Source organism: Neolamprologus brichardi, chromosome 23 (assembly GCF_056152115.1).
Source record: "Neolamprologus brichardi isolate AB-2024 chromosome 23, ASM5615211v1, whole genome shotgun sequence".
NCBI lineage: Eukaryota > Metazoa > Chordata > Actinopteri > Cichliformes > Cichlidae > Neolamprologus > Neolamprologus brichardi.
Window position 1 is genome coordinate 23,027,112 of NC_142125.1, and position 22,579 is coordinate 23,049,690.

The following is a 22,579-nucleotide window of genomic DNA, read 5'->3' on the forward strand; positions in this document are numbered from 1 at the left end:
CCATTTAAAAAAGTCTGGAGGTCCCTGCGCCTTGTTTTGTTAATCTACTGCCACCCTATTGTCCCCGTGCTCTGTGTGTGACTGATTGCTTGCCCTGCATGTCGCTGTCTGTCATTCTTCATAAACATTGATTACAATTGTCCTGCCCCGATGGAGGACTTCAATGCTGTCACACTGGCTGTGACAAAAGACCTTTTTGAAGGTATGGTGGACATGCAAAGACCGCCTGAATGCAGGCAGCGCTTTGCAAAGCATCTGTATGATTAAATGGCAGCCATGTGCAGAGTTCAGCCCTGTCAATTTTGCTGAAAGGCAGAATCATTGATTGTATTGACCAGTGAAGCATTTCAGTGTGCATGAGTTTGCTTTTACTGTGGCTGCATCCACAGCCCGTCCTAGGCACGCTGATAAATGCTGTAACAGCTCAATGGCGGTTTTTTGTTTATTTATTTATTTTGCCTCTTAGGTGATCGGTGATAGATTTACTTCACATCCGCCGCCATTTAAGCTTAGTGAAACTTGCCAAGGCATTTGTTTAACATCCTTACTCATCTTGTCAGGCTCCTGGCAAAATTCCTGCATGGTATCCCGTCTTAAATAAATTCAGTCCTCCTCAGGATCACAATGATATGGAGCCAGGCCAGTTAAAGTGTCGGATAAGCATTAGAGACAGAGTACTTCTGTCATATTTCACATTTGCTGTATCAGTGCTGAATTGCAAAAGATGACATTACTTCCTGTGAACAAATATACTGTTTTTGACACCTCTTGCCTGGCTTGTTATAGATGACATTGTAAAGTCACTCTCTGAAAGCAGCACCGCACTGCCCTACAGTATATATTGACCTCTCCAAAGCCACACTTGGTACATTTGATAATGATTTCAGGCTGCAGAGGGTACATTGGATTTTGCTCACTCTGCTTCCAGTTGCTTTCAATCACAGCATGTTTTAGCTCTGTGACCCCGTGACAGAGGACCAGGACAGGCGAGACCCTGGCTCACAAAAGATTTGGGGCATCTTTGAGATCTGTATGTCATTGATGTCCTCATTGCTCTGATAAAAAGTCATTTGCATTAGAGAGAAGGTTGTCTATAGGCAGCTTACAGCATTGCTAAGTGAGAGCATGGACAGGCTCCAACGTTCATATCCTGAGCCAACACTGGGGCAGAGAACTTTTGGACGAGGCCAGTCGGACAAACCTTTATTGAAACTTTATTAAGGGTAAATTAAATGAGAAGAGCACAGAGAGACAGACTGATGACAGCAAGGTTAAAGTCCAGCTTTCAGAGGGTTTGGGGCTACTTTTGAGAAAAGAAACAAACTCATCTCAAGATTTGCATTTATCATACTAAAAATATGAGACAGCTCTCTGAATTCGTCCATCTATCTGTTCTTTTCTTGCTGAAAAACACTTTATCTGATCCATTTCAAACTTGGCAGGTGTAAAGCTGGGGACACGAGAAAGTAAAGTGCTGAGTGTGAGGTCATTTGGCTGAGTGGTCCTCATATTTTCAATAAAAGTTTTCCATTAAAGTGACCGCTGACTGCTCCACTCTGTGTTTAGGGGGAGGCACAGACATACAGGCATGCATATTTGGCTGTCTTTGTAATTCATTGACATTATTGCACTTTCAAGCCTCTTAAAACAATAATTTTTTCATTTTTTTTCCAATAATTTTCAACCGGGTTGAAGTCTGGGGTTTGTGAAGCCCATTTCAGAGGTTTTGTTGGCCCGCTTTGTCTGTTCCAAAATCAGTTTTGATGTGTTTGGGATCATTGTCCTGTTAGAACACCCAAGTGTGTCCAAGTTTCAACCATCTAGCTGTTTGATTGATTTGAGGTGAAGTTGAAGAATTTGGAGTAGTCCTTCTTCTTCATTAGTCTATCTGCTTTGTCCTGTGTACCAATATCCCTGGCAGCAAAACAGCCCGAGCATGATGCTACCAACACCATGCACAACAGCTGATACAGTGTTCTTAGGTTTGAAAGTCTCACCTTTACTCATACTTCTTGTCATTGTGACTCAATACCTCAATCTGACCATAAAATTTTCTCCAGAAGACATTTGGCTTGTTCTTGTGACTTCCCACTTGGTCGACACCCTCTCTGGATAGTGATGCTGGTGTTCCACAAGTTTTAAGGAGACTTGAGCCTTGGTGGTTCCTAGGTTCTTCCTGAATCTCCTAAACAGTTTCCTCTCATCTGAGGGTGACAGCTCTTTCTCCAGACCTTGGAAAAATGGCGATACTTCCAAATAAATTGTACTTAAGTATAATTGTTTGAAGTGATGATCTTGGAATCTGCAGCTGTTTAGGAATGACTCCAAGAGACCTTCCCGACTTGTGTAACTCTAATAATTCTCCTTATTAGATCTTCACCTTCCCGTTGTTCTGAGTATTGGTCAATCCAATGAGCGCTGTCAAAGAAATCCTTTTTATGCTGCAAAGACAAACTACCAGTTAGCTAATAAAGATTGCTAACAAGAAATTAACAGGCCATGTCAAGTTAAAAGTAAATGTAGAACCTTCAGAACCACCTCTTAATAGCTCTAGGTGAATATATGCTTTTGACCCTTTGTAGATTAGAGAAAACCAAAAATAATGTATGCAAACCCAATTCTTGTTTTTTAAAGTCATTAAAGATGTATGATGCACATTCATTGAATGCTGGAAAAGAACAATTTAAAGAAATCATTAAAAGTCCAAAAATACCATCAAATTCATGCCCAAGATGAGTGCATGTAAACTTCTGATCAGAACTGCAAAGTTAACTATCAAAACTAAAAGCAGAACTCCTATCCTGATCAAAATCCAACTTTAATCAAAAGGCCAACCCTTAACCTTGAAACAAAACAATTTGAAGGGTGAAAAAATGAAATCCAGCCGCAAAGTTATAACTTTTAAAACATGACTCGACTGTGGTGGTCTGAGACTCAGATCTGTTCAAAGATAGCTGGACATTTAATTTCGTTTATCTTTTTGTCTCCGGTTTATTGAGATAAATGAGATAAACTCACTTGTTTTTTCTGGATGACCGGTTCTGGAGAAAATTGCAGCCTGCAATCTTCCCGGTCTGCACAACCACGAATTGAACAGGAACAATCTCACACATGCACACATTCACTGAGTTCATCTGCTGTTAAACTGTTTGTACACTGCATGTGGCACACTCAGAAGAAACCTGTGAACTGCAGAAACAAAAAATTGCCAGTGGATGCTCAAAAGACATTTAGTGTGCTGGAGTTACATGTAATTTTGTACACTTAATTAGATTCTGTGATTAGACTCGAGAAACATGATCAAGTCCAAATAACTGGGTCCAGCTCTCACCTGTGCAATAAATCTGGTCTTCTCTGCATGTTTAGAGCAAAGAGACAAAAAAGGGAGCTATTCAAAACTAATGCATGGCCGTGTGGCACTGGTATTTTGCTACCATGTTATAAAGCTAAAACTGGTGGATTTACTGTCCTCTGTACCATTTTCAGGTAAAACATCTAGGAAACCTCTGTGTTTCTAAGTTGAGGAGGACTGAAAATATAATAAAAAAGATGAGGAACAATTATGATATTTTAAAAAGTGTCACCTTCCAACTGCTTTGTAGGCAACTTCTTCACTTCTTTTTGTTTCACTTTTGTTTCATCGCTTCGGCGCTGACATATATAAATCACTATCCTTTTTCTCAGAAGTGCTTAGGTCTCCCTGAAGACTTTCCTGATGGTACAGTGTGACTGTCGGGTGTCAGGAGGTCCTAAGTCAGGCACGCTGTCAGCAGCACAATAAAATCTGCAACACACTGCAAAGCTCTCCACTGGATCCCTGCCTGTGATTATAGCCTGCCCACTTCTAAATTTCTCAGGCAGCTTCTTGGCGATCACCCAAAAAATCTCAATTGGGCCTTAGTCCAGCCGAGAGCCCAGGAGCTATTATATTTTTCTCTAAAGCTGTGGCTTCAAAAGCATTAAACTTATATTTTCCAGCATTGTCCTGTGCTTAGTTTTAAGCCTTTAGTGTTCCCACTCTCCCATGCAACCTAAAATAGGACCAATTTTCTGTCATTTCAGATCTCTTCAGCGTTAAATCTTGGAACAACGTTCTATAGAAGAGTCATACAAGAAATTAAAACTGACATCCTGATTTTATGTGCTTCCTGCAAACAAACTTCCTACATAATTTAGTTTCAATGGTGATCCCTGTATGATTTACTCCAATGCGGTGAAAAACTCTCAATCAGTTGTTTGGGAGCTGCCTGTGAACTGTCTGCAGGTTTGGATGTTCAGCTTGCACTCTGAAAAAGCAATTTGCAGGTTCAAAGACAGCTAGCTCATATCAAGATGTTACATTGAAGGGAGTCTTTCACTGCAGTGAGGAAGGAATCTTTGGCTCTCACTCTGCTGCTGTCTAGAACAAATGCTGTCCATACATATGATATATTAATGAAAGAGGAGAAGCTGTGCATTAAAAGAGGTACTGATCAGATGCAGGTACACGACTTTAGTTTAAGTTGAAGCCACATAGAAATTCAGATGTATGTTTAGCCAGATCCATCACTTTTTAGTGCACTGGGTACCCCTCTAGCTAAATATTCAACCACTTAATTGGCAGTGAAGCTGCAGATGAGAGAAGATTTCCATCTAACATGTAATTGTTGGTGTTAAAGAGTATTTTAGGAGTGTTCTGGACATTACTCTGTGTGTCCGCTGATTAAATTTAAAGGCGTACACAGCAAAGATTCCTGACAAAGGAGTGGTATTTGACCCATTTTCTTACTAGGGGTGGAGGGAAACACTTTGCAGAGGAAAACAAAGGCTTCATAGGAGATGCATGATCCTCATTTCAACATTTCAGAAAGAGATATGTCTGCTGCAGCATGAAATGTGAAATTACAGAAAGCACTGATGTAGAAATCATCCAGTTGCCAGGGAAAAAAGCGATGGCTTTAAAAGCCTTGATGTGTCTTCAGAGATATTCTTCTGCACACCTGGGCTCTACCAAGTGGTTATTTACCATCTTACCAGCTTGAAGCAGTCTGGCCAGTCTCCTCTGACCTCTGACATCAACACGGCATTTTCACACAGAGAACTGCTGCTCACTGCTCACTTTTTTCAGATCATTCTCTGTAAACTCTAGAGATGGTAGTGTGCGAAAATCCCAGAAGATCTGCAGCTAGTTCATCTTGACTGTGTCTACGTGCCTAAATGCACTGAGTTACTGCTATATGATTGGCTGATTACATATTTGCCTTAATAAGCAGTTGAACACCTATTAAGTGGCCAGTGAGTCTATATTAGCATTTTGTTGAGCAGATAACCAGAAAACATTGTTAAAATTTGCATAAAATTTTGATGGGAATCTGGTTAATGTTATGAAGTGTGTAACTAAGGTATTGGACTTGCACCAGATCTTCCACATTAACTTTATACTTCATCATACTTCTTTGTTTTTGCCTATACATGAACTCTTAAAGACATTCGATGACCTCCCCTGTACCTTCAATGATCTCTAATAATTAATTATGGTTTTGACACCTAGGTCTATGTCAATAAAGTCATATTTCAGCAACCATGAGAACAGTTTACTGATTTTTCCAAGGGTAGCTACATAGGCTGAAACCACTGTCCCAACTTGTAATGCACATCCAGTCATTTTGTTCTATTAGTAGGTCTGAAATATGATAAAAACTTAGTTTAGGAAAGAGCTTCAATGGTTACTGCGAGTAAGCTTTCAATGGGTAAAGAGTGAAAACCTGAACTTTACTGGCATTAAACTTTAAACACAGGTTTGTTTGTGTTGTTTGTTGTTGTTGTTTTCGAGAGAGCTCATTGCGGTCCAACCAAGCATACATTAAACTTCATACATCCGCACAGGTTTTTAATACACCCCTCGTTGATCGTAATTTATCACAAGGGATCTCTCATCCTGTTGAGTTATGATTTTATCTTACCGTCTTTGTAGGTGGAACAAAAGGAGACTGTGATTAAGATAATATTTTTAATTCATTCTTTAATTAGGATTAATTAAAATGAAATTAGAGTTAATGGTTATTAAGAAATTATAGTTATCCCTCATTTGGCTGCAGAACTGTAAGAAGACCTCACAGGGTCCCTTTAACCTTACTTTAGAACCATTTCTCTAAACAATAAGCATGCTGCAGCTTTGGTAATAATTAGGTGACTTTCTTTAATCTGATTTATGCAAAACCTAACCTTCAAAAAAGGACAGATGAGCTTCCCATTAAGATCTCATCAACTAATTATCGTAATTTCATTGTGGCACAATAATTAGCTTCATTCAAGAACTTTCAAAATGTCTCTATGGGATTTTTATCAGCTGTTGTAGAAAAAAATAATTGAGAAAGACTTCAAAAGGCAAGTCACAGAAAGAAAAAAATGAAACTTTATTTATTTGTATACTTACCAACACTGTAAAATTAAAACCTATGTAATTACTCACAACTAATATAGATCTGCACATAGCAAATAAATCAATTGAAAATAGTTACAAAGTTCTATCATTTTGTTCCCCCCAAACTGCAATACACACAAAGAAAAGCTGAAAAACAAACAAACAAACCAAAAAAAAAAAACATGTCTAGCCATTCTTTTCTCCCCGCTGTTGCCACCAAACAAAAAGTGGATAAAATTCAAAAAAGCATTTTTTTAAACAAGCTACACCGCTCTTCTGTATCTATGCTAATAATAAACTGAATAAATAATTGCACATTGCACCCTATTATTGCATTAGTTGCAGTTTGTTTCAAAGTCGCAGTATACTCAGGCATATACACAAATGTAAATACAGTTTTCAAACACTGAGTAACACATGAAAATTGATGTTATTGAAGTCACACTGCCATCACTTACAAGTCAGTATTCCTGCTAATTAATCAAATTCATAAAACACAACAAGATTAAATTTGTAAAATGCACACTCTGGCTGTCTAGTCATTGATTATTCACGTTTTAAGCAAACATTTCAGCATGCACTGATAACTGTTTTATAAGAGCCACAATACCCTTGAGGATATTTTTTCACCATTACAGTGTTGTGGGAAATTTTAGAAAGAATATCCTCTTAACAGGTATTAGCTAACAGTTCTAAAAAAACAACAACAAAAAAAACAAGTTTGCCAAAAAACAAAATTTCTTGTAATTTGACAAAAATTCCCATTAGAATACAAGCTATGACAAATGAAAACAAAAAGAAACACGAATCCCAAATGTCATTTCTATCACTACTACTTGAGTTCACATCAAAATGTAAGAATTATTGCAGAATTATCACTGACTATGCCTCCTTCAGTATATCGATACAGCATTTGGTCCATTTATGTCATCAACGCACCTAAAAGTCATAGGAATAGACACTTTTGGTAAATATGCTTATTTGTGTACTTATAGCTAGGCTAAGTTAGCAGTAAGCTTACTTAACCTAGCATGAAAAACAGAGACAACTAGATTGTCTATGGTTTCTAGTAGGATGAACTACAGGAACCACTGGTACATAAAAAAAGAAAAGGGGATCTGAAACTTTAGCTTGGAACCAGTTAGCTTAGCTTAGCATAAAGATTTGACCATTTCTAATAGTATAAATAAGGTGCTGCATACAATTTAAAAGTCTTTATGTGCTAGTCAGTGTTTAGCATGCAAACATCAATTGTTCAATGTAAAAATGCAGAAATAAGCATATTTCCCTAAAAACTTTCCCCCAAACTGTTAAACCTCTCCTTTAAGCTCAGTGTAGGCTACTGGCAATAAAACAAATGTCCTGTAAATGCAGAAAGTTTCTGTGTTGGATGGCAGATAATGTGAGTCGACAATAACATTCAACAGCTGTTTGTTAGCGTCAACGCTGAAAAGAGCTTAGCTGAAACTCAGAAGTAAAGATGACCCAAAGCTGTCTATTATCTTTAGCGCATCTTCATAAGCAGAAGATGGTGGGAGAAGTTGAATTACTGAATCATACCAAATATCACCCACACCTCCCTCTCATATTAAGTACAATACAACAAAACTAACTTAGCTTAATGTTCATGATCAATGAATGAAAATTCATAAGTGCATCAACACACCATAAATAAATACATGCTGGCTTTACTAGAAAACAGCAAAGCAGGAATTGTCATCCAACCTGTCCTCTTTTTACTTTTTAAAATAAAAACAATTATGTTGCTGACACAGTCGCGACAATAAAATGACATTCAAACCTAAAGCGTTAAAATCAACCGCATGACAATGAAAAGAACATGACGAGATGAACAATCGTGAAAAAGAGACTGAGTGGTCACGTCCGCCCAGGCCCCGCGGGTTCCCCCCAATGAACCCCTGAACATTCCTTGGCCCAAAAAATACCATCTGGCTTCGTCCAAACGTCTAGGCCTCTGTGCCATTAAAATTCGGCTTCTTTCCCTCCAATTTCTTAGTTTTAATTTTTTAGAAACCTCTCTCAGCCTAGCAAGTTTTTTCCAAAACAAGGGAAAGAAGCCGAAAGGTTTGGACGCAACGCTTGGCTTTTAAGTCCAACTAATCCTCCCTACATCAGAGGCAGTCCAGAGTAAAGTGTTGAGTAGTCTATTGCATGAGCGCCGCGTAGTCGACTAATGTGCTAAGTCACAAGAGTCCTCATACAAAAACAAATACAGTAGAATAATAAGTTAGTAAACAATCATTTTAAATTTCAGTCAGTGTTTTAGCCACTGGTTATTCACTAATTCCCATTCATGCATCTATATACTAATATTCGGTGTTGATAGAAGGAGGCTGTGTCGGAAGGTTGTTTGTCTGGGCAGGGAGTAGAACTAGACGTGAGTGGCCAAAAATGCTGAAAACAGTTTGCGGAAAAGAACAGGAAAACAAAGATATAATAATAACATCTGAAGTACACGGAACAGGCTTACTGAAATACGCGACAATACAACACTGAAAACATGCAATATAATGCAAACCTAGGAAATTAACATGAGAAGGGAGGCTCTAGGAGTGATACCATTGGCTTGAAAGGGTCATGTGATGCAGCAAAGAGTCATGGGTAGAGATTCGACAGAGATGCAAATTAGGACAAAAGCAGAACAGTCCAATTTTTTTGTCTTTTCAGAAATACATTATCAAAATTTGATAATTTGGCTACATCCCACCACGCACTCTACCGATAGCATCACTGAGCAGCTGTTATATGCAAATAACTACGTCCTACAAAAAACGTTCAGTCTTTTACTAGTACTTTTTTTTACTTTTAAATGATGTTCTATGACGCAGCACTGACAGAGAGAAAGCAAAAGCAAGAGATAGAGAGAAAAAGAAGAAAGAGTAACACAAGTTGTTCCTAATAAACATTCAACATGCTTCAACAGTTCTCTAAAAAATCTAAGCAACAGAGAATTTCTTTTTTGTTATCCATTTTCTTTTTTTCTTTTTTTGTTAATTTAATTTGGCTCTCTGAAACAAAAGTGAGCACCCAATCCTCCCTGAGGTGCTTTGAACCAGGGTGGGGAGGTGGTCAGGGTTTTCGGAGAGCCAGAGCCAGAGTCCGAAGGGCTTCATCAGGGTTGTCTGCGGTAGTCAGTCATTGGAAAGGGCCAAACGGATGAGCCAGTCAGGGATCTCAGGATGTGGTCATGGAAGATGGGTCAGTCCACATAGCCGCCACGTCTCTGAACCTAAAGGAGAATGATTGGAAATGATTTTCAGTCCAGTTCTTGTGTAATTCAGCATACCTCACCCCATTTCCCCATTTCCTTTCCTTAAAAATGGCTTATTGACTGTCACCCTTCAACTGAGACCATTTCTAAAGGTCCAGATGTATCGCTCAGGTCCTATATCAGGTGTTTACTGGATTTTTAACAGTTTCTTAAGGACATGATTTTCAGATATTGTTCATCTGCTGTAGATAGTTTTTGACACGTCTGCTTTTGCCCTCCTTAAATTTTTACAGATGTATTTGAAGTTCGGTAAATCAAAAGTACTATTTTATGTATTTTTATGTTTTAAAATATCATTTTATATTTATCTTTGGTATTTTTCATAGATTGAGTTATAGAAATATTTGTCTTTGTGATAGGCTGCTAGAAACAAAAAGCCTAAATATACAATTTAAAATATAAAGAAATGGGGGATGGCTCAAAACGCACATTACTATTTATTTATGATGTATTTTTAAACAGTTATGGTGGTAAAACATGTGATGTTACAAAGCAAAACATTGATGGAAAGGCAATTAAAAACAAAGAATAAAATAAACAAATAACATTCACTGAGAGCTCATTAAGAGAAGAAAAAAGTGCTTTTGCAAAATCTTGACAAAGTGAGAGCAGCTAATTAGGCATTCATTCAAAAGATATCATCCATGTTCACAAGGAGGAAGTTTTTCACATTTTTCTCTTTCTTTGGGCTATTTTTGCAGTCAAACAGTCACTGATCTCTGACCTTGCATTGATGAGATACTGGGCCAGGCTGATGTTGGCGGGAGTCCCTGTGATGGTAATCTGGCGTTCCGATGACCCTTCCATGGCGTTAGCTATTTTGATCTGCGCCCCAGACATCTGACGGATCTCGTTGATTTTGGTTCCCTGGCGTCCGATTATGCAGCCTATTAGCTGGGAAGAAAAGAGGATGGGACTTAGCATGGCAAGAGCACATAAAAGAGACATTTGATAGATTCTCTGTGGAGCGTGTGAGTGCTGGCCAGTCTTTGACAGCTTTTCAACTATAACTTAAATGCTCCTTATTTAGGTCCAACAAGTCTTTTCCATTTAGGACATTCACTTTGCAAAGCTAACTGCCTTTGGCTACACTTTGTCTCTGATTGTTGCAGCTGAATTGCTGTCACATTGCATAGCTGGAAACTTCAGCAGGAAGCCATGTGAAAAGATGATAAAACAGAGCATGTCTGGGAGTTTGTGCTTTGATAACCAGTTTTACCAGTTTAATGCAGACTTTCTGTTGTTTTATTTATTCCTTTGTAGCAGTTTTGAGCATTCACCCCGATTATAGCTTTAGGGAATGACAAAACAGCAGAAAGTGGGCCCAAATTACCCAAACTGCTGAATAAGTGTGACTGAAGAAGACAACAGTATTTCTGCAACAGCATTCACAATATTGACTTGCCTGAAGCCTGATAATGGATAACCTGATTCTCTGTCAGATTACGTGAAAAATGTCTCATTTTAAACCACTGCTGTTTGCAAGTTTCGTTAAACCCTGTCAGGAAAAAATGAAAGTGACGAATGGTGAGTGAAAGCGCATTGTTGGGTGTCTGCATATCATGACAAATGTACTCACATCATTGGGAATGGTGAGTTCATGAGTACTGGCCTGGTTACTGGCATCCAGACCTGCTGCTGAACACAGGAAGCAGACAGAAAGAGTGGAGGAAAGGGAAAGGACATAAAATACAGTTTGGCACGTTAAGGAGGCAAACTGCGATTATCTACTATAAAATACTATGTTATCTATGTTATCTATGTTATCTATAAACCAGCAGCAAACGCATGTCACTGGAAATGTGGCTCAGCCCTATGTAGAGCCTATGCAATACACAGATTTGAGTTCTAACTTTTGAAGAAAAAAAAATCCAAGACAACTGCAATTCTATACAATAAGGAAACTAAGGGAAAAACAAAAAACAAAAGAAGCCTCAACATCAACAAGAGCAGACCACCAGCAGGCCATGTCAATGGCAGTGAACCACAGAGACCATTAGGAGGAGAACAACGAGAAGAAGAAAGAAAGGACAGAGACAGGAAAAGAAGAGAAAGAGAAAAAAAGGAGGAAGAGAATGTGTTCGTCTCTACAGGTAAAAACGAGAGAAGGATCTTTGGTGAAGAGGGTCATTGTGTAGGTGGGTACGTACCGGGGAAGGCAGGGGTGGTCTGTCCGAGGGGGGTAAAGGGGGTTTGCTGCATAGCCAACTGGTGGAGCTTGCTCAACTGCTGAGGGGGGGAGGAGGAGGACAGCAGAGCTATGAGGTCATCGTTAAAAACGCACTCTGACACGCACACGCTCACCAGACACATACACGCACGCACAAAGGTCAGTCCGAAATGCTACAAGAGTAAAGTAAGGATCTGAGGAGAAGTAACAACACTGACAGGTGAAGGACAAAGACAGAAAGAAAAGAGAGAGACCATGAAAGAAAGACAGAAGAAGAAGAGGAGAACCTCATGAAGGACTTGGCCTGAGATTGGAGCATTTGGGAGGATTTCATAAGCCCCGCCCCTCATTGTTACTGTTGCTACACGTGGAACAGTCTATGTTGAAACTGCAGTTTAGGGAATAAAATGTCACTGTGCTGTTCTGGCCTGGAATCCTGCACTTGCTAAAATAATTGTTGCAGTTCTGAAATAGACCGTTGCAGTTGTTAAACTAAACTCTTGAACTAAACTGAATTTCTAGAACAGAACTCTGCAATCAACTAATTACTCTTCACAGGTTCACATTCAGAATCTGGTGACCACAGATGAGAGTTTTAGTAGCAGAAGCATTCTGGTTGCCATATGTAATGTGCTTGACTGATTTTTATTTGCCACTTTTTTTTAAAGCAGCTTGTTTGAATGCAGATAAACAGTCTGTGTGGAGAGCAAAAGAGGGTATGAAATTATGAAACTAGTGACTATCATTTAAAGCCATACAAACTGAAAGTGATTTGCAGCAAAGTGCTGAGCAGAAACTGCAGAATTTGAATGACATTCCACGACTTCAAGCACCTTCCAACGACACTACTGGTGACGCAAAGTAGACAGGACCTGGGATAAGCGTTTCTCAACTTCCAAGTGAGTGATTAAAGCTACAAGCAATGAGAGAGAAAAATACCTTTGAGATATGACCTGGTGGTAACAACATTAGAGGATTATCTAGGCAACTGAAGCCTTGAATGTCCACAAGCGAACAACCAACCAGCTGAGTTGGGGATCTTGTTAGGATGACTGCTGGATACCTCCTGAAATGTGTTGCCAGTAAGATGGATATCTGGAATAGGCTGCATAGGTAACTGTGATCCAACTTTAGATAGTCGAGGATAGTGGATGGATGGGTGGATGTTTGCCCATGTAATCCCTTGATGTCACCTTCCCCTAATGCCCAATATCACCTTTTCTTATGTCAGTCAATGATATTGTTCACGCTCACTGACTGTCAGTAAATCAATCAGGCTCATGAGTTTACATTTTCTAACAGCTGTAACTTTACATTTTGAATGTTTACCACCAACTGGTCATGACAGATGGCTGCTGCTCCTTGAACCTGAATCTGCTGGAGGTTTCTTCCTTTTAAAAGGGAGCTTTTTCCTCCCACTCTCACCAAGTGCTTGCCCACAGGGGATTATCTTTAAGATAAATAACTCAAATTGGAGGTGAGTTGAACACTGAGAGTTTCAAAACCTTCTTGTATTCAAAGTCATCTTTACCATCAAAGCAGCCGTTTTAATTAATGAAAATTCCTCATTTTGTTATTCCATACAGTTTCCTTTCTACTTGCAAAAACAGAATTTTTCCTCTTCTTCCTCTTGAGCTTGTCTGAACATGCCAACAAATGGAAAGTTTAATTAAAGTTAGTTAGTTTAATTAAAATTAAATTGTAAAAAGAAATGGAGTGGAGGTCGGGAGTTGATCTGAAGTCCATCAAGAACTTCAAAACCAATCTGATAACTTCTTCAGGCCAAGCCCCATGAGGTTTAATGCCAATCAGAGGGCACAGAGGCAAGAATAAGAAAAGTTAGAAAACATAGGAAATAACATATCAGAATAAAAGCTGTATTAATATTAACAATTAATATTAATAAGGGTGGAAAGAAAGTAAGAAAATCTGGATGCAGCGAGACAGAGTTATAGAGGGTGCAAGGTTGACTGCCTCGTGGGGCACTCACATCTGGATGTGGGATGGCATACTGTCCTTGAATGGTATACGCCTGCAAACATGAGGAGAAGAGCTCACTGTTACGATACCACAAGACACATTATTCAATAAGTTCTGAAAAGCTAAATAAACAAAAGTGGACTGAAACAAAATATAAATCAAGAAAAAATGAACTGCCAACATTTCTACAGCTCAAGGACAACATAGACTTAAATGTTTTTTTATATCTTATGAGTCATATTACATGTAAGTCATGCATTATAGATTTCCTGTCAAGTTCTCCTACAATTCATCAATCAAATCCAGTTGAACTAAATAAAAAAGGGACAAATCAGACAGCAGGAAGGTGATTGGGAGGGTGTGGAGTAAACCAGAGGAGCGACCCTGAAGGGAGTAAGGTGTTGTGTCCTATTGGACATGTGGTTTATAGGAGCCACAGAAGTCAGAACTGAGCAAAATTGAATTTTATCCCACAAGATACAAAGCTGATTTTTAATATAAGAATAAAAACACACCAAGTCTGTGGCTTCTGCTTTAGATATTTTACTGCCTTTCTCAATAGTCTGACATCAACCACTAAAATCTAAAAACAAACAAACAAATTATAGATGCTGTAGAGGAATGTAGTTAAAGTGATTAATCAGTTAGTCAATCCACAAGAACTTTGCCTGCAACTATTTGAATAACTGAATAATTTAATTAAAAATCTGCCTCCGGACTCCTGTTATGGGTTCCTGTATTAAGGTTTTCCACTCTTAAAGGTAACTAAAGGGAAGTATTGAATCTTTTCACTCAAACCTGACCTGAATAACATAGAGCTGAAGCAGTTTTTTTATTCATAGATTTGTCAACCAGCAGTAATTTGCACAGCTGAATATAAATATAGCCAAGTTTACACAAATTCAAGCTTTTTGGATGTGAATATTTATTAATTTAGATGATTTTGAAGATTTTTCCTTCACAATTTTGCCCTGTTTTATAATTGATGTAACCACCAAGCAGGGGTGCCAGTTTAACTCACAGTGTTGCTCAAGTGATTCATATACCTTAAGGCTGTTGCAGAGGCACAGGTGTGAATCTGCCCCAGGCCATTTGCTGGGTGTTTTCACTCATGTCCTGTTATAGCAGAGGATAGAAAGCCTCCAACCTACTGATCAGCAAAGCTGAGGTGAACATAGCCTATAGTAAAAAATAAGCTCTAGTTAATTGGAGCTAAAGTAAAGAAAAGCAAGACCTGTGTGTGTGCGTGTGTGTCTCAATAATAATAATGATAATACTATTAACAAATACCAATATAATTTTTTTTGTTTTAAACAGACAGATTTCTAAAATATTGGTGTTTTCTTCCTTTTGTTATAGATGATCTAAAAATGTGTTTAGCACTCTACAAGTGAGCCAGACACACCTCACTTGTAGCCAAAACCTACAGCTCAAAAGCAGTTTTTGGACTACTCTAAAAAACAAACAAACTTGCTTTCCATTAGCTCCGCCTCTGAGCAGAGAAGCCCCACCCTACTGTTTTTAATGAGGAGTGGCCAATCACAAGAAAGCTTGCTTGACCAATGGATTTCCATAAAAGGAGAGGAGCTGCACGTGTCTCAGTATAAGAAAAACTGGGATTATTTTTAACTGTGAATCATACAAAGCTGCTCTATTAGAGTCCAAAAATAAAAATATGTACTTTGAAATGAATAAAACAGGTACCCTTTGAAATATAATTAATATAAGCTGCTGCTTCATTTGTTGTCCTGCCATACTACCCCTATCCACTAGCTGCTGCCACTGAGTTTCCCTTCCCTGCAGACCACCTTATTTAGCAACGCACCTTGCTACCGTGAGCCTCCCCATTGTGGCTGGCTCTGTTGCTATGAGCTCCTTTACTCCCTATGTCTGTTTATGGCTGAAGTAAAATTATGGAAGTATATTTGTGTATTTTTACTGCTTTTGGTTCCAAACTAAGAAAAAGCTGTGTTTCCAAGAGTATCTGCTCTAGAGGATTTTTCCTGTCTTGGTCACTTGGTTACTTGTGTTTTAGGCTTTAGAGTAAAGTTTAATTTCCCCAAGCTTCATCAAGCTTAACATTTGTTTTTCCTGATTTTCTTTTAGACTTTTAAGCAGAGTATTTTCAGCTAGAAGTAACAGCATCCGTTTTCACTAAATAAAAGGTAAGTCACCTGATGGATCCTCTGACTCAGATGAGCTGAACGCAATTGATCTCAGTTCTGGTTCGAGTGGCTGGGGGTGATGGATGACAGTTTAAAAACAAATAAAAGCAGTGAGGGTTTCATGCTAGTTGGGATTTGGGTGGGTGAGGGGAGTGAGGAAGGGAGGAAAAGTGAGTAAAACCTGGTGCGACACTAACAGGCAGTGGCTGGTGCTGCAGTAAGAGGCTGAGGTTGGCTGTGGACGCCCCCAGTGGGTCTGCTCTTACCTGGCCACCTGAAAAAATGACAGGGGTGGAGGCAGGCTTGGGGCGGTAGGGGATGGTGGCACCTTTCGGTGGGGACTGAGGAGAGCAAAGGAGGAGAGAGTGGGGGGAAGAAGAAGAAGGGGCGGGATGTGGAGAGAGTGTTAGAACGGGAAGACAGAAAATAATAGAGAGAGAGAAAGAAAGAAGTTGCATAAAGTGAGACCAGAAGGGAGAGTGCCTTAGGGAAGACAACCTGTGGACACCCACACAAAAAGTGCTCTTCACTGTGCGTTCATGCTGACATTACATGTCCAAATCGTGGTTCAGTGCACAACTAAACTTGGATTTACCTGGAACACCACTTTCAACTGGATAATGATGACTCAATATATTGTTATTTAAGTTGTGTTTTTCTTAAGTCTAGAGACTTACAGTCATGTCACAAATGTCCTAGTATCCATGGCTGGTGCCATCATGAAGGCCCAATGGAGAACTGGCTGTGCAGATAGTTCAAATTAATGGTGCAAGAAAAAGAGAGACACCTAAATACCGTGTAGCCCTTTGATCCAAAGCATTTTTTTTTCCATTTTTGACACAGAATTACAAGAAGGTGACAATACTTTTGTCAAAAACATCAAATATATGCCTCCTGCTTTGATCTTTTGGGTGAATTTTTCTTACTGATACATCAGGCTTTAACCCTTTCATGCATGAATTATGACAACCTCAATCAGGATGACACATCAGTGTCCAGTGTAGTGGTTAATGTGTAAGTACACACTGACACAAATACAAGAAAACAGTCTTTGAATAGCTGTCCACTGTAGTGACCACTATGCGTGAAAGGGTTAATGCTATTTATGCTGTCCATCACTTAATTATCTCAGCAACTATGAGACAGATTGCTGTGAAATTTTGCACCAACATCCACCTTCATTAGAAGATGATATAAATATCATAAGTTAAAGCTTTCAGTGATCCAAACTAGCTTAAACACAATCCTGAGTTTAATCTTGGATTTAATAGACTACACTCCATGGCTATAAAAATTGAATCTGTAATTGTAATATCTTTAAGCTGACTCTAAAACTGGGGTTGGGTGGGATTTTAACACTTGACTTGTAATAAGGTGTAAATGTGAGATAGTGATAGATTGAGCTCAGCAGTGACTGCCCACTTTTTTAAGAAGTCCGGTTCCAAGAGTGAACTTTCTCTGTTAATGTTTCATAAGATCCTTACATAAAGAGTTTTATCCTTGATCTAAGCCATGACCACTGTAAAGCCATGCTGACCATTAGAAAATTAGATTTGGATAAAAAAAATAATAAAGGAAAATAATAATAATAAAAAAAGACAGAGGTACAAGACTATGTACATAATTACTTTTTAGGGTTAGGAAACAACTTATCCCATAATGCACTACAAATGGGATTGTCTTCCAGCCTGTTTAAATTTCCTCCTTTTCATTGTCATAGCTTTCAGAGTTTGTAAGGTTGTAGTATTGTTTTTGACGGTGCTTAGTTCTTGGCTGCAGTCACCACAAGTTTTACACTGACTAAGCGACCTGATGTTCGTAGGTTTAAACAGTGACTTTCACAAAACAGAGAAATTGCTGTTTCAGTTTAGGAAAGTGGAAGAGTATTCTTTTCCCCCAAAGTTACAACTAAACTGTGCTTTTGCTAAAACAAAGTTGATCTTATATGTCAGTACTGGCATTTCTAAAGGCCTATACAGAACAGATGGGAGAAACACCCTTCAGCTCTGTTATGAGTGTTGCTGTTGCATAGTTTGTCCACCAGAGGGCACTCCACAACTTCCCTCTTGGCAACACATGTTTGGAACGCCACAAAGAGATCAACCAGCTGAAGAGCAGAATCAGACCGAGCATAATAATTCATGACTTGTTGTGACAATGACGCATGGTAACTTTTGAACTATACCGACATATTATCTCAGTAAGGATTCATAAATAACGACACATAACAACTGCTTCGTAACTCTGTTTGAGTTTCATATCTGTGAAAGAAAATTTATTGTCCAATATATTGGGTTTTTACCAAATACAGTATAGGTATTGGTACTGGTATCAATATCACTACTGGTGATTAAAAATCCTGTATTTTTGGACTATAGATGTAATGCAGAGTTATGGTTTCTAAAGGAGAGATTATCATCGTTTCACAGTGTCGCAGGTTGTAGTAAGTTGACTCACAGCATTATGGTAATAATCAAAATCCGTATGAACAATATGAATGGGAATGGGATTTTTGGAAGCTCACTGTTGAGCTCTATAAGGTTTCTTCACTGTCGGCTTATTTTCTGGTTTGGAAATTTTAGTGTTTTATCCTGAAGTTAGCATTTATTTAAAGCTATCCATATTTAAGTCCCCGGTCTTTGTATGAACTGTAATAACCCAGCTAATTAGCATTAGTTCACAACTTTGCACTACACCCCAAATTTGAGGCTTCAGAATAGGAGTTCACAAAAACAAAGAGTTTCTTTACGATGACTGTGTACATCTTTTATGTACAGCTTATAACCTGAACCTATTTGCAGATGTGTCAGTTCGTTATCTGTATCAACAAAAATCACCCAAAAGTCCACACATGAGGTTTTAAGGCTCCTGTTTTTGACCTATGGAAACCTGCTTTTCTCCCGACTGTGCAAACATTAAGTCAGTGCAGGACATGTGCACGTCTCTGGCGTCATGTACTGAGTACTTGGTGTCACATTTGCCGTCTAAAAGGCAAAGAAATGTGTCTGCAGCAGTGAAGTAATGTTAATAATCCAGACTTGCAAACATAAACAATATCAAAACATGCGGTTACATTAAATGTGAAAAATTACATTACAGCAGAAACTCTAGGAGTAAATTACTTTTAAAAGTGTAGTCAAGCCTCTTAATTCTCCGTATCAAACTTATTTTCAGCTACATAACATTTCTTTCATGTCCTCTGTGTGGCCACCCCACCCCCCTCACCGTACCTCGAGCAACACCACACATATCTGTTTGACACACTGGATGATGGCCTCGGGCGCCCCTGAGATTGTCACCGCTCTCTCAGTGGAGTTGGGGAGCATGTCTCCTGCCACCTGGACCTGAGCTCCTGTGGACTGGAGGCAAGAAAGAAACATTTTTTAAAAAATTAATCTCATCTCATTACATGACCCTGCATCCCTTCAAACTGAGCAGAAACCAATATGTGAGAGCAAAATGAGCTCTTGGAGCAGTGCACACCGGGGATTTTGCAAGACTGAACACTTAAATGGAAACTACATGAACCAGAAATGTGGGATTTGGGAAGCTTACATGGGAGCTATATGAGGGATAAATATGAGCATATCCTCTGGCAGTGTCATTATTTTAAAAAACATAATTGATTTTATGTTTATAGACATCGTTAGGATGAAAAATGTGCCGCCACCTCTCTCATTTCTTTGATTTTGGAGCCTCCTTTGCCGATGAGGGATCCACACTGGCTGGCTGGGACGACGAGCCTCAGGGTTACAGGGGGTTTGCTGGTGGCTGGGCTGTTGCTCATGGAGTTGATAATATCCTGCGGGCGAGGAAAGGCCACATTTTTGTCAGATGCGATGACTTTCATAGTGTTTTTCTATCTGTGAAGCGGAGGCTTTGTAATAAATCTACCTTCATGGTTCTTAACTCACCATCAGTGCTTTGAGAAAACTCTTTGCTTCGGCACAAAATGACCTTTAAAAAGCTAGAATGATATTTACTTTTTGGCAATAACATGTCTTCACACTTTTAAGTTGCTGCTTTTATTAATATTGTTCTAATAAACAGGGCTAAAGCCTCTGTATTTCAGTATGATGCTACTTTAAAATTGACCATTTTATAATATTTTCCACCTAATCCTATTTTATAAGGTACTGCACAGCCAGTGTACAGCAGTAGAAACTGACCAGAGCAGTATTATTAATATGATCATATTTAATAATGAAGCACTAACAGAAGGTATCCTGTCGAGATGACAGTGCATACATTTCCTGAAAAAATGAGAGCAAGATTTTGAGATGTGAGCCATTTTTTCACTTAAAAAGGCAAATTTGGCTGCCAGAGCAGTAAGAGTTTACTTTAATAAATCAGTGCCACTGAAGCATAAAATCATGATACACGGTCCAAAAATCATATTTCAAGAAATATAATTAAGTCTAGTTATTGCAAAAGAAAGCTAGTCCTTTGCATTTAGCTAAAAATAACTCCAAGTTGTTTATCAAGTAAAGGAAACTGAAAAAGAGTTTATCATAGAACCATGTAAATGTATGATTGCCACACATGGAAGTCTCTATTTTTTTATTTCTGCCCTCATGATCTCGTGTATTACCTTGGTTTATTATTATTATAGCATAATTACATTATGTAATTATTACATTATGTAATAGTATAAGCATGTAATATCATAGCATGGTACATGTTATAACATGTACCATTATGCGCTTGTGGCAGAGACAGCTGTGGTTGCAGGATTTTTACAAGTTTAATGGGCAAATGCATGTCCAAATCATGTGCATATGACTTCTTTTGAGGAGAAAAAAAGGCGAAATGGTCAAGGTAGGGGCTTTTAACGATACAGTGGTCCCTCGTTTATTGCGGGAGTTATGTTCCAAAAATAACCTGCGATAAGTGAAATCCGTGAAGTCGCCAACTTTATTTCTTGCAATTATTATAGACGTTGTACGGCTGTAAAACCCCTCACTACATGCTTCAGGCACGTGCAGGGGGGGCTGGAGGGGCTTGAACACCCGCCCCTTTCCTGATGGGTGCCCAAAGTGCCCTTTTGTTGAGGCAACTTTAAAAAAAAAAATTTATTTATTTTTTTTATGTGTGTGGGCGTGCGGAGTCCTGTCTGTACCCCTCAACAATAATATATACTATTAATCACAGTTTTGCTAAATAAAAGGATCTGGCTTGCATCAGTCACTTGATCACATTTAACCAATGATCGCCCTTGACGGCAGAACGCGCTGGTTACGAGCTCACAAAGAGCACGCGCATTTTTTGTAGTCCGCAGCTGTAGGAGAAACACAGATGAACTCAGAGACAGACTGACGCGACAAAACCAGTAAGTAGGTGTACAGCGCACACTGTAGTGTATAGCACACAGGAGTATTAGCTTATTACGTACACATTGGTAAGTTGTCTTGTGGCAACTGACGAACTGAAACAAACGAGCGTGCTGTGTGTGCAACAGCGCGACAAACATTACCTGTCCTTTTATTAACTGCACAAGTAGTGCTGGTCATAGCTGCTAGCTCACTGGGTAAGGCTGGCATGGGTCTGTAGCTCTGTCACCGTTTTAGGGAACATATTTTAAAGTAAGTTACCGGGCTTTTCCTGCCTTTCTGGAGGGATTATATTTCACTAAAAAACGATCTAATATGCATGTCCACATAATTATGCATTATTATAATTATAATATTTTAAAAAACACACGCTGTATTTTAAAGAACATACATTAAGAAGCAGATTATATTAGATTTATATTTTAAATAAGACAAAATGTGGATTTTACAGCAGTAAAATTATTGTATCTCTGCAGTTTAAAAATGTAATAAGCTTTGCCCTGCACAGAGTGGATAGTGAAACAAATGGAATCATCATAAATACATTATTTCATATTTATTACTTCCCCCTCCTCATTGCTTTATTATTGTAGCTCTAGTAATAAATAATAATGTAAGGATTCTGGATCAGCACCATGATGCCCATAGTATATACAGTATTCTGAAGAAGGTCTAAAATGTCACTGTGTGTGCGTGCATGTGTGTGTTTTATGTATATGGATTATTTTAAATTATTACTCATGATATAACATTGTCCAGACATGCCTGGTAAGGACATGAGGAGGAAACAGTAGGAGCTGTGTGAGGCTACTAAAGGCAGTGCTATAACATTTTTCTGTCATGATTTTATTATAGATTAAGTGCAAGAGTTGTTAGGTGTGGATAATTAAGTTATAGTTTATTGCAATAGCAAGTTGTGCCTTGTTCTCAGATAGACAGCAAGTGGAGAGTGATATATGAAAAGATGGGATGGAAGGAAGAAGAGAAGCAAAGAGTGATTCACAGGCAGAGCCTAAATTATTTCTCACAGTTTTTTGTTGCCCTATGGTTCCAAGCGCTGTCACCAATCTTTGCATTTTGTTATTATCTCATGATACTTGTTTAATCAGCTACCATCTCTCCTATGGACTTTTTAATGTCTACAGCCTCAGATCAACACAGCCCTGCCCTCCAGCACTATCCACAGCAACCCCTCAACAGCAACATTGTACCCATCAGGGAAAACATAGGCTACGCTTG

The 22,579-nt window shown here is 38.8% G+C and overlaps 1 protein-coding gene across 3 annotated transcripts in view; it reads right to left on the reverse strand.

The window, feature by feature from the left end:
• Positions 1–6,376: 6,376 nt before the first annotated feature.
• Positions 6,377–22,579, reverse strand: part of LOC102796576 (poly(rC)-binding protein 3-like) — a 35,873-nt gene continuing 19,670 nt past the window's right edge. For 2 of the 3 annotated variants that reach the window (XM_006792887.2, XM_035908629.2), the window contains exons 6-13: positions 19,681–19,812; positions 19,241–19,369; positions 16,208–16,351; positions 13,856–13,897; positions 11,846–11,924; positions 11,275–11,333; positions 10,420–10,589; positions 6,377–9,653 (exon numbers count right to left, since the gene is read on the reverse strand). In XM_006792887.2, coding sequence (XP_006792950.1) covers positions 9,599–9,653; positions 10,420–10,589; positions 11,275–11,333; positions 11,846–11,924; positions 13,856–13,897; positions 16,208–16,351; positions 19,241–19,369; positions 19,681–19,812 — 810 coding nt within the window. In that variant the 3' untranslated portion in view covers positions 6,377–9,598. The remainder of the gene's footprint in view (positions 9,654–10,419; positions 10,590–11,274; positions 11,334–11,845; positions 11,925–13,855; positions 13,898–16,207; positions 16,352–19,240; positions 19,370–19,680; positions 19,813–22,579) is intronic. The other variant, XM_035908630.2, reaches the window with a different exon arrangement.